This window comes from Phascolarctos cinereus, unplaced genomic scaffold (assembly GCF_003287225.1).
Source record: "Phascolarctos cinereus isolate Bilbo 61053 unplaced genomic scaffold, phaCin_HiC Scaffold_5;HRSCAF=322, whole genome shotgun sequence".
In the NCBI taxonomy this organism is placed as follows: Eukaryota; Metazoa; Chordata; class Mammalia; order Diprotodontia; family Phascolarctidae; genus Phascolarctos; species Phascolarctos cinereus.
The window spans coordinates 476,145,390-476,158,774 of record NW_027555958.1 but is presented as its reverse complement, the minus strand read 5'-3'; the positions used below and the strand labels follow the sequence as shown (position 1 = coordinate 476,158,774).

The following is a 13,385-nucleotide window of genomic DNA, read 5'->3' as shown; positions in this document are numbered from 1 at the left end:
ACAGCTAGTAAGTGTCTGAGGCCAGATTTGAACTCAGATAGATGAGTCTTCCTGACTCTAGGCTTGGTGCTCTGAGCACTATGCTACTTAGATGTCCTGTTACCAAAAAATACATATATACATACATACACACATACACACATACATGTATGTATGCATGTATGTATGCATAATGTATATATTAATATCTTACTGTCTATATATAAAGTTTTATTATATTGGGTTATTAGATATATGTAGCTGCTTCTGTTTGTGTCTCTCTATGCACACACATACACATTATCTTGTGTGTATAGCTAATATCCTTAGTGTCCAAGAATTGATATCTACAGTATTACTGATATATTCTAGAAATAAACTGATGAATACAGCTCCTTTAAATCATAATGAATCCATACTATTTTGACCCAATGCTTTTTACCCTGGAGCATAGTGGTAATATAGTTTAAAGACAGTACAACATACATACATATATATGTATATATATTTTTAAATATTGAAGTGTACCATTAGTTAAAATAGTTAGCAAGCATTAAATTTTGCCTTGAAGATAGTAAGTTCTGGAGATGCTTTGAGGTTCTCATGAATTCAAATAATCACAACTTTCTATAAGGAAAGAAAAGATGTGAAAAAAAATGCTCTTAATGTTTTAGACCAAGGAGCTCAAATAATAAATTTTGGATGAAAATATGAAGCACAATTATTGGTCCTCAATAAGTTTTTCTGCCTTATTTTCTCATCATTATTCATTTGAAAGAGATGAAACTGAGGCTTTGTCTTCATAAACTAAATATTAGTGGTGAAGGCACATTCACTTTTCTCACAAAACAGTGACTATAATTATCCTCAAATATATAAAGATCTATGGATCTTCATCAAAATGTCATTGATATTTCTGCAGTAGCATTTTTTCTTTCTATCTATCTATCTATGTGTGTATGTATATATGTGTGTGTGTATATATATATATAATATATATATATATAATATATATATATATAATATGTGTATATATATTATATATATGTATATATGCTATTTCTGTATAGATATAATTGGTGCTGATTTTGTTGCATTTTGATGGGTTTTAGAGAGCAAAAAGGGAGGTAAAATGAATCCGTTAGGGAAGACTTGAGTAAGAAGGAGGTGTAGTTATTTCACATAATTGATGTGTAAAAGAAGAGTACATAAGTTTGTAGGATGGAGTGAAAGGACATGACTTCTTAGGAATACCATTCAACTGAACTCAACAGAGGAAAGTGGAATATGTGCACACACACAGAGATTAGTGTAGAAATACATTAAACTTACTAGACAAGGATAGAGAAGGAAGAAAGGAGTAGGGTTAGGATGGAAAATAGAGTCTGGTATGAAATAAATATAAGCAAAATATTTCTTTATCAGAAGGCTCATCATCAAGGAAAGGCTATATTGCTGTAGTACCCTTGCTAATATTTTATTTAAATCCTTTGCATCAATATTATGTAGGGATATTGGTCCCTAGTTTTCTTTTTCTGTTTTGACTCTCCTTGTCTTGGTATCAAGACCATATTTGAGTCATAGAAGAACTTTGGGAGGATTCCTTCTTTACCTATTTTTTTAAAAAAAACTAATTCATGTAGTATTGGAATTCATTGTTTTGTTTTGTTTTTTCAGTATTTGGTAAAACTAGCTTTTAAGTTCATTTTGTCCTGGATTCTTTTTTTTAATTCCTTCTTGCTTTTTTCCTTTCTTTCTTGATTTCCCTTTCTCTTCCTTTTTTTTTTTTGTTTAGGCATTTCTTGTTTTATTTGTTAAATTTTTTTCTAAGATAAGTTTATTTAAGTATTCTATTTCCTATTCTGTTAATCTGGGCAATTTATATTTTTCTAAATATTCATTCATATCAGTTTTGTTTACATATAGTTTTGCAAAATAGCTCCTCATAATTATTTTTATTTCCTCTGCATTGGCTATAAGTTATTGTTTTGTCACTTTTGGTGCTGGTAATTTAATTTTCTTTTTTAAAAATAAAATTTCCTACTATTTTATCTATCTTATAGATAATCTAGTCATAAGATTGCACTTTTTCTCTAAGGGTTAAAGTTATTAAGATGATGACGATGATGATGTTAAATAACATTTTCTTATTTTCTTGATCTTTCAATATTTTTTGCATCCCTAAAAGACATATCCTGGACTCTCCTCTCTTCTTTCTGTACCATCCCACTTGGTGACCTCATCGGTTCCTATGAGTTCAAATATCATTTCTATGCAGATGATTTCAGATCAGTATCTAGAGTCCTAGTTTCTCTCCTGGACTAGAGTCCTGCATTACCATTGCCTCTTGAGCATCTTGAATTGGGTGCCCCAGAGGCCTCTCAAAACCCGGATGTCTAAAACGGGATTCATTTTGTTTGCCCCACTCTTTTTCTGGAGTTCTCTGTCACTGGCAATGGCACCATCCCTCCCCGTCACATAGGCTTGCAGCCTTAGATTCATTTTCAATACTTTTCTCTCATTCAGTCCTCATCTGTAGTTTGTCATCAGATATTGGCATTTCTTTCTTCATAGAATCTCTCATATTCATCTCCTTCTTTCTGTTCACGTACCCTGCACTGTAGCCCAGGCCCTCATCACCTCAAATCTGGACTATGACAATCAGCTGCTCGTGGATTTCCCTGTTTTAGGTCTCTCTCCACTTTGATCCATCATCTGCAGATGCCAAAGTGATTTCCATAAAACATAGATAGACTTGATCATGTCCCTCCCCTGTGTTACTCATCTCCCCCTCCCCCCGCCAATACTCAGTAAACTTGAGTGGCCCCCATTATTCCCAGTATCATATATAACCTCCTCAGTTTGGAATTTAAGCGTCTTCTCTTCCTGGGGCCATTATACCCTTTTAGTTTTTTTTTTCTTTTTTACACTTAGCTCCCCTATACACAAAGAAGAATCCATCTGCTCTGACCTATTTGTTGTTTATCACACACAACACTTAATCTCCTGATGCCCTAGCTTTTCATGGCCTCTCCTCCATGCCTGGAATGCACTCTCTCTTTACCTCCAACTTTTAGCTTCACTGTCGAGACAGCTCAAATCTCAGCTTCTGCAGGAAGACTTTACGAGTTCTCCCAGCTGCTGGGACCTTCACCTTTTAGATGACCTACTCTGTATGTGTCTTGGATGTAGGTAGTTACTGCTGATTAGAACGGGGGCTCCTTGAGAACGGGGAGAGTACTTTTTGCCTTTCTTTGCTTTTCCAGCATGTAGAAAGCAATAAATGTTGGTCAGTTGATCAGCTGAATAAAAGGATTAGCTATATAATGAACTATATTTCATTTTATGTCGGCAAATTACCTTGTACAAAAATAAACATTTTTAGCATTTTAGGCCTATTTGGCACTTAATGCATTTTAATGTGGCATTGCTGATTACCCAATAAAAATGTCAGATTTTCAGTGTCCTTTCTTGAGATTGTTGCTTAAGAGTCATTGACCAAATTTCTCATTAGCCAGAGTAGTCCAATAGGGGTCAAGAAGAAGACAGGAGAAACCAGTTGCTCTCCGTTCATCATGCCCCACTCTCTGTAACTGGAGTGGGAAAAGCTCCTGGAGAGGGCTAATAATAATGGATAACAATTCTTGGGAGAATTACAGATTTTGCTTTGCCAAGAAACGGTGCCATATTCCAGTGAAAGGAATCCCAGGATGCAGATGAACAGGAAACAAATTATAAATTGCTTTCTGAACTATCATATGTCAAGTTAGTATGGGCATGGTAATTTCTAGATTAATTTCACATACTTCATAGTTTCTCTACAGGTCAGTAGGGTATTAGGCCACTCAGGAACTTGATGTGAATAATTAAGATAGTTATGGCCAAACTAAAACATCTGGTCCCTTATGCCAGGCCACCAGGTCAAGGTAAACATGTCTGAGTGGAGCAGGTACAATTATGCTTCTGAAGCATATTTTCGGTGATAGAATTAATCCAGTTTAGTTGCATTGATTTTTCTGTCTTCTAATTAAATTTAAAAAAAAAAATTCAATGATATTATTTTTTTTTTCAGTAAGAGAACCATGCTCAATACATTGACTGCCATGATTTGTATGAAACTTAGAAATTCTTTTTAAGAACTTGATGAATGAAACAAATGTTGAGCATTTTTTTCCCTTTATACAGGATACAAACTATGAGAAAGAGTTGTATCAGATGAATTGCACTATTTCAAAAATAAACAAAATTGTTGCCCACAATTCACCAGTTGTGATAGTCCAAAGATGGATACGTGGACATTTGACTAGAAGAATGTGGTATGTTTTATTTTTTAACATATCTTTAAATGTTAAAGTGTTGAGAATGTTATCTCAGTTTTCTTTTTTTAAATTTTTTTTTTTATTTTTAGTTTTCAACGTTTACTTCCACAAGATTTTGAGTTCCAAATTTTCACCCCATCTCGCCCCTCCCCCCACCCCAAGATGGCATGCATTCTGAATACCCCTTCCCCTAGTCTGCCCTCTTCTATCTCCCCCCCCCTTCTCTTATCCCCTTCCCCTTCTATTTTCCTATAGGGCAGGATAGACTTCTGTATCTCATTTCCTGTATTTCTTATTTCCCAGTTGCAAGTGAAAACTTTCTTTTTCAAACATGTTTTTAAAACTTTGGGTTCCAAATTTCCTCCCTTCCTCCCTCCCCACCCACCCTCATTGAAAAGGCAAGCAACTCAATATAGGTTATACATGTGCAGTTATGCAAAACACTTCCATATTAGACATGTTGTGAAAAACTAACTCTTATTTCTCTTAATCCTGTCCTGCCCCCCATTTATTCTATTTTTTTCTCTTGACCCTGTCCCTCCTCAGAAGTATTTGCTTCTGATTACCCCCTTTCCCAATCTGCCCTCCTTTCTATCATCCCCCTGCTCTCTTGTCCCCTTTCCCTCCCATTTTCCTGTAGAGTAAGACAGATTTCAATACCCAACTGAATGTGTATGTTATTTCCTCCTTAAGCCAAATCCTATGAGAATGAGATTCATTCATTCCCTCTCACCTTCCCCTGTTTCCCTTCCATTGTAAGAGCCTTTTCTTTTTTTTTTGGTGAGATAATCTACCCTGTTCTACTTCTCCCTTTCTTCTTCTCCTAGTATAATCTTCTCTCATCCCTTAATTTTATTCTCCAGATATGACCCCTTAATCTTCAACTCACCCTGTGCCCTTTACCTACTATCTACCTATCTATCTATATACATACAGTAATTTTTCCCCCTCCAACTACCCTAATACTGACAAAGGTCTCATGAGGTATAAATATCATCTTTCCATGTGGGAATGTAAACAGTTCAACTTAATAAGTCTCTTATGATTTCTCTTTCCTGTTTACCTCTTCATGTTCCACTTGAGTCTTGTATTTGAAAGTCAAATTTTCTATTCAGCTCTGGTCTTTTCATCAAGAATGCTTGAAAGTCCTCTATTTCACTGAATGACATTTTTTACCCTGAAGGATTATACTCAGTTTTGCTGGGTAGGTGATTCTTGGTTGTAATCCTATCTCCTTTGCCCTCTGAATATTATATTCCATGCCCTGCGTCCTTTAATGTAGAAGCTGCTAAATCTTGTGTTATCCTGATTGTGTTTCCACATACTTGAATTGTTTCTTTCTGGCAGCTTGTAATATTTTCTCCTTGACCTGGGAACTCTGGAATTTGGCTACAATATTCCTAGGAGTTTTCCTTTGGGGATCTCTTTCAGGAAGAGATCTGTGGATTCTTTCAATTTCTATTTTGCCCTCTGGTTCTAAAATATCAGGGCAGTTTTCCTTGATAATTTCTTGAAAGATGATGTCTAGGCTCTTTTTTTGATCATGGCTTTCAGATAGTCCAATAATTTTTAAATTCTCTCCTGGATCTATTTTCCAGGTCAGTTGTTTTTCCAATGAGATATTTCACATTTTTCTATTTTTCATTCTTTCAGATTTGTTTTACAGTGTTTTGATTTCTCACAAAGTCACTAGCTTCCAATTGCTCTATTCTAATTTTTAAGGATTTTCTTCAGTAATCTTTTGGACTTCCTTTTCCATTTGGCCAATTTTTCTTTTTAGGGCATTCTTCTCCTCATTGGCTTTTTGGACCTCTTTTGCCATTTGGGTTAGGCTATTTTTTAAGGTGTTATTTTCTTCAGTATTTTTTTTTGGGGGGTCTCCTTTAGGAAACTGTTGACTTGTTTTTCATGATTTTCTTGCATCACTCTCATTTCTCTTCCCAGTTTTTCCTCTACTTCTCTTACTTGCTTCTCAAAATCCCTTTTGAGCTCTTCCAAGGTCTGTGACTGGTTCGTATTTTTCTTGGAGGCTTTGGACGTAGGAGCTTTGACTTTGTTTTCTTCTTCTGGTTGTATGTTTTGATCTTCTTTTTGTGCTGCTTGCTCATGATCCTGGCCAATTACTTGAGTTTTAAACTCTTTATTAAGGTAAGAGTCTGCTTCCAACGTGGAGAATGTACTGTCCCAGGCTTCGGGGGTTTATACAGCTGTTTTCAGAGATTCTTGTAGGGACCTGTAAATTTTCACTGTTTTGCAAGGTGGTATGATAAGGGGTGAGGTGTTTACTTCTTTCCAGGCCTGTGCTCTGGTCTATTAGTGACCACAAGCACTCTTTTCTGTCCTGTAACTCTGAGGCAGGTTTCCTCTTCACAGCCAGTACAGGCTCCACCATGCCAGCACTCCAACTCACCCCAGGACCGCCGCCCAGAACTGTGACCCCGATTCAAGCACAAGCAAAGCAAGAGATTCCTGCCTCCGCACTGGCAAATAGATCTCTGAAGTCCCCCTCTGATCAGCCACTCGATTCCCCCTCAGTGTGTGGGCCGCAAGCTCAGAATGCAGCCACTGCCCTGGTGCCCGTGCTGTGCGCTCTGCACTCTGGAGCTGGCTCTGACCTAGCTCCTCTCTCACCACAGAAACAGACTTTTCCCACTGACTTTCTAAGTTGTCTTCGGTTTTTGTGGGTTGAGAAGTCTGGAAACCACCACACCTGCCCAAGAATCAGTCCTCTGAGACCTGTTCCAGGTTCACTGTGGCCTGTGCGCCCACACCACACCGCGTTCCTCTACCAGCCCGGGTTGATATACCTTTCTGGTCAACCATCCAGGTTGTCTTGGGTGGGAAATTTGCCTCATTCTCTCTTTTTGTGGGTTCTGCTGCTTTAGAATTTGTTTATAGCCATTTTTTATAGGTATTTGGAGGGGTTTGGGGGAGAGCTCAAGCAAGTCACAGCTTTCACTCTGCCATCTTTGCTTCTGTTATTTTAGTTTTCAAAGGAAAACAAAAAGATATTCTGAAAACTATTGACAAAGGAAATTTATTTTAATCAGCATTGTAATACAAAACTGGATTATTTAACTAGTGATTTAAGAATACTTACAAAAAGCAAAGAGTAATCACTTGTCAACAATATGAGGTTACTAGGAATAATTTCCATTCAGTATTGACGGAGTTGCTAGGCTGGGAGATCAGATAAGGCTATAATGTAACTTCATTCCAGCTGTGACTGGAGACATGGAAGATGGGGGAGTGATGAGCAGCCTGCATTTAAAGGTTAGTGATTGTTTATTTGAGATGGGCCATATCTGACATGAGCCAGCCAACAAACAAAAGCTAATGCCCCTGTAGGTGTCAATAATGACGGGAGCTCATGAGATCAGTTAAGGGACTGCAGAGCTTGGTTCTGAAGAAGAGAAGAAAGTAGGAATGTGGTCACTGCCTTCAAATTTTGGAAAGTTTGTCATGTCATGGAATGATTAGATTTGGTCTCTTTGACACCTTGGGAGAAAACTAGGACCAGTAGTTGAAAGCTAAAGGGAAAAAGACTTTGGCTGAATATAATATGGATGTCTAAAAAATTAGGACTGTCTGGTAATGTAATGCAATTTCTTTGGAGGTGGCAAATTCCCCGTTCCTGGAGGTCTTCATAAGGTTCTAGACTGATAACTGAAAGGACCTTGAAGTTCTTTTAGCCTAACCCTCTCATTTTTCAGATGGGGAATCTGAGACCCTGAGAGGTTCAGTGACTCCCTGAAGCCCACGTAACCTGGAGATTCAGACACAGGCCTTCTGACTCCAAGTATAATAGCCATTTTAATGAGCATTCTTGAATGACTATAATCTGAAACATTGTAGAGGTAACTGTGTTGCAGGTACATTTGACTTGGACTGATGAAGTCCCTTCGATAAGATTCTAGGACTTTAAGGAAAGGATGAGTACTTTTATGATATCCTTGTGGAAAATAGAGAAAAAACTGATGACTCGGTAATACCAGCCTGGTCATTTCACCAGTAATGCAATGATTCTACCCAGTGTGTTGCTTTTCAGTTGTTTATTTTTTATGACAACCTAGCAAGGGTCTTCATACAGTGCTGGGGTGGGATCTGTGTCCTTCTTTGGACCTGTTCCCTTCAGCATTGTTATTTGCAATACCGCTTATACACTTGTAGTCACCGAGAAGATTTCTAGAGGGTAACTGCTACTCATAGGCTCAAGGGAGTGGGTGCTATGTCCATACCCCTAAATATCACAATCAGATAATAGACACAAATGGCTCTTCTTAACATCATTTACTAACATGATGTAGTGAAAGTATTAAAACAAAGCATTTTCTCATACCCTCCCACTACCCAGACCTAAGACTCGCTTGCCTACAAATATACGTAGCATCCATTAGAAAAGCAGGGTACAAATAGTGAGGCACACAAATATGGAACATGTTGGATCATGACTGCTCACCATTGTTGGTACTAGAGGGCCTGGAAATACTTTGTCTCAAGGAGTCCTCTCTCCAGCTCAACTCTCCACTGACAGGCTTATTAACTTTCTATTGACAAAAGACTGTTTTCAAAAACTTGTGAATGCTTATATGAACTGAAGTTGAGTGAATTGAAAAGAATTAATAAAACAATTAGATACAATGACATTGATATGTCAAGGAAAATAGCTTTGAAAGACTCACCAACTTTAATCAGTGAAATGGCCAAGCACAATTCCAGGTGAGCAGTAATGAGTGATGCTTCCTACAACTTAAGAGAAAAGTGATGAACTTAGGATACACACTGACATAGACATGTTTTCAAGACAAGGCCAGTGGTGGAATTTGTTTGGATTTGATTTGCTATAGATACTTGATATAAGGGTTTTGATTTGTTTTGTTTTCAGTGAAGGGGGCGGGACTAATGATAAGATAGTAATATTTAAAAAGGTAAAGGAAAAGAAAAAAAATGATAGCAAAATAAATTGAAGCAATTCTAGAGTTATGGATAATCCCAGTACATTCATGTACCATAATTTGTTTAATCATTCCCCAATTAATAGGCACCACCTTAGTTTCCTAGTTTTTTCAACTACAACAAGAGGTACTGTAAATACTTTTGTGTACATAGATCCTTCTCCTCTTTCTTTGATCTCTTTGGTATATGGACCTAGCAATGACATAGGTGGGTCAAAGGGAAGAGGTAGGGTGATAGCAAGTCAGATGGAAAATTCCCAGTGTCCTTAGGATGCAGCAGCAAGAAAGATGATAATATATAATCTCTAATCAGTGGCACAGTGGAAAGAACACTGGGCTTGGAGTCAAGAAAGACCCGAGTTCAAATCTTACCTCCCTGGCAAGTCATTTAACCTCTGTCAACTGCCGTGTCCTCCATGGAGATTGCTTTCCAGGGTGAGGGCTGGAAAGAGGACAGATGAGATCTTAGTGGTGACACTATTTCCAAGGCTCTTCGGTTCAGTGTCCTAGGCTGTTCATCGATGTCTGAAGAGAACTAGTAATTCTGGGTCATGTGACCAGCAATAGTGCAGAATAGGCATTTTCTCTGATCTTCACAATCCAGAAAACCTCTCCAAAATGGAAATTATGCATCAAAGATCAAACAATTTCAGCTGACTCCATGGTTTAGGACTCCCAGAATCGGAAAGAAGGTTAAAAAAATGAATTCGTGCCAACCCTGAGCTCTCTCAACACCCCATCCCCAAACACTGTCACCACCACCTCCATAAACTTGGCAGCACTAGCCAATCCGAGGATCTGACAGATTGGCATAAAACCCAGCCCCACATCCTGGTTTCCTCTTCTTCTTTCCAGTGCCATGGAAATCCAGGCTCCATACTGCAGAAGTTTGCTTGAGCTTAAACAGCCCGCCAGTATTATGATAGGCAGTGTCTGTGGGATTGCAGATGGACAGAGGGAAAGAGGAAAGACATATCTGGGCTTGAAATAGAACTCTACCCTCTGCCCCTTCCCCCACGCAGAGCCTCAGAGACCCAAACTACTGAAATCAACCATAGCACCAGTGAGCCAACTCAGAACCACTGGTACGAGGCCAGAGAACTGAGGAAAATACATTGTGGGACAAAGCATCAGATGTGTGTGTGTGGTGTCTTGTGGCTGTGTGACACTCTGCCAAGGCTGAGGGAAAGAGCCCCGCACCGAGCTAAGGCCAGCTCTGTCCCCCAGAAGTCACTTGGGCAGACACCTAGGCTGGAAAACCATGAAACTGCCCGGTGTGGGTGGAGGCTGAGAGCAGTCCCCAAGGAAACCACCATCAGAGGGGAGGGAGTCATAAAATGAGTAATAAGGGAAACTAAGGAAAGAAAAAAAGAGAGACCAAAATTACCAAAGATCTCAGGAAGAAAAACCTCATACATAAGTAGATAAATCAATAGAGAAAACAATAGTAACAGAAGGAAAGATGACCTCCAGATGTAGTAAATGATTTTAGATCTCTAAGAATTAATGCAAATCAAAGCAAAATAATCCAACTCTTAAAAAATATTTTCATGTAAAATTACATGTAAAAACAATTTTTAACATTCATTTTTAAAATTTTAAGTTCTAAATTTTCTCCCTTTCTCTTTCCCTTCCCTCCCCCACCCTATTGAGAAGGCAAGTAATTTGATACAGGTTATACACATGCAAAACACATTTTCATATTAAATGTGTTATGAAAGAAAAAACAACTCCCCCCCAGAAAAATAAAAAGTTAAAGAAAATTATGCTTCAATCTTCATTCAGACTGCATCAGTTCTTTCTCTGGAGGTAGATAAAAAGCATTGATTTAGAGCATTTTTCCATAGGACTATAGATAGCTTGGACTTCTTCTAAATTTTTTATATCCTTTAACCATATATCAGTTGGGGAATGACTTGTGTTTTTATAAATTTGACTCAGTTTTCTATATATTTTAGAGAAATGAGGGCTTAATCTAAGTAACTCACTCTAATTTTTTTTTCCAGTTTTCTGCTTTCCTTCTGATTTTGGCTGCATTGGCTTTGTGCAAACTCTTTTTAATTTGATGTAATCAAAACTCTCCTTTTTACTTCCTGTAATGCTCTCTGTTTCTTGTTTCTGACAAATTTTTTCCCCTTATCCATAAATCCGACAGGCAAAATATTCCATGTTCCACTAATTTTCTTCTGATATCACCTGATATGTCAAAATCACATATCTCTTTTGACCTTCCTAGGGTATATGGCATTAGATGTTGGTTTATACCTTGTTTCTGCAAAACTGCTTTCCACTTATTCCAGCAATTTTTGTTAAATAGTGATTTCATGTCCCAAAATCTTAGATTTTTGAGTTTATCAAACATTAGATTACTGTGGTCATTTACTATTGTGTCTCATTTACCTAAACGTTTCCATGGATCCTGCCCTCTGTTTCTTAGCCGGTACAGATTGTTTTGATGATTACTGCTTTATAATACAGCTGGGGATCTGGTATGGTTAGGCTACCTTTCTTCACTGTTGTATTGATTCCCTTGAAGTTCTTGGCCATTTGTTCCTCCAGATGAAGTTTGTTATTATTTTTTCTCACTCTATGAAGTAATATTTTGGTAGTTTGATTGCTATGAGATTGAATAAGTTAATTTTGGTACAATTGTCATTTTTATTATATTGGCTTGGCCTACCCATGAGCAGCTAATATTTTAAGAAGTGTTTAGATCTGGCTTTATTTATGCAAACATTGTTTTGTAATTGTTTTTGTATAATTCCTTGGTTTATCTTGAAATGATCCAACTCTTTTTTTTTTTTTTTGGGTGAGGGCAGTTGGGGTTAAGTGACTTGCCCAGACTCACACAGCTAGTGAGTGTTATGTGTCTGAGGCCGGATTTGAACTCAGGTCCTCCTGACTCCAGGGCCGGTGCTCTATCCACTGAGCCACCTGCCTGCCCCAATTATCCAACTCTTGATGGAACACAAGACCCCATGAAGTGTGAGGAGGGGATGAACCACAACACACTGTCCCAGGGTAGTTAAAAAAAATGGTGATCATGACAGCAGGATTTATGGCCTGCCTAGAAAAAAGTAATGAGCAAAAAGAACTACTTGAATGTGCCGTGGCAAGCCTGACCAAAGAGACAAGAGAGCGACCTATCCACTGGGAATGCAAACATGAGGAGCGAAGGCAGGCTAGAGGAGGTTGTGGTCTGACCTGCCTAGCTCTATCTGCCTCCTCTCTCTTCTCTCATAGTCTTCCTGATTCAGCTGGAGGCAAATGTCCACACGGAGCTTCTCTTAGTAACTGGTGTGGCCTGTTGGCCTAAACCTAATTTGTGACAGACGGCTTTCCACTTTTCCCAGCAGATTTTGTGAAATAATGAGTGCTGACCTCAGGAGTTTGGGCACTTGGGTTATTGAACACTATTCTGCAAGATCTACTTGCTTCTCTTGTGTTCCACTGATTGACTCCACTCTTTTAGAGCTAGAACTGAATATTTGAATGATTATCACTTTATTGGGTAGTTTGAGATGTAGCATAGGTGGGCACTGCCCCCCCCATATACCCTTCTACAATTCTGTCTCGTTGGATTGCTAACCTGAATTATGTATTTCTGAAGCTAATTGAGATTATCACTGATTTTATGAAGATTTTTCTTCAATGCAACATTCTAAGGAAAGAGTATGGTATAGTAGATAGAAGGTAGGATTCAGAGTTATGAAAACTTAGATTCAAATCCTGCCTCAGCCACTTCTCACACCTAATCTGGGATTCTTACATTGTTTATGTAGTTTTGCAGTACTTTCTCATGTACCTTTCTTCTATGCCACATATTTGTATTTTGAGACCAAGATTTCTGACAATTGCTTTATTCTCCTGTTATTGTTGATCTGTTTTTCTTCAAGCTAAGCCTTTTGATTTTTTAGGAAGCTGTGCTGAAATTAGAGACATTTTAGTCTATATTTGGTTTTTTCTTTACTATAATTGTAATAGTATAGCCTATATTATTATTGAACTGGAAATTTTCTGGGTTTCCATAATACCCTAAAATTTGTATTTATCATCTGTGATTTAAGAATGCATTCATGATACATCAAAGGCAAATAGTACATCAAAGAGGAAAGAATTTTCTTATCTCAAA

At 37.9% G+C, this 13,385-nt stretch overlaps 1 protein-coding gene across 2 annotated transcripts in view; it reads left to right on the top strand.

The window, feature by feature from the left end:
- LRRIQ3 (leucine rich repeats and IQ motif containing 3) overlaps window positions 1-13,385 on the top strand; it is a 138,385-nt gene that overhangs the window by 27,064 nt on the left and 97,936 nt on the right. For both annotated transcript variants that reach the window (XM_020968580.2, XM_020968579.2), the window contains one exon: window positions 4,165-4,295. In XM_020968580.2, coding sequence (XP_020824239.1) covers window positions 4,165-4,295 — 131 coding nt within the window. The remainder of the gene's footprint in view (window positions 1-4,164; window positions 4,296-13,385) is intronic.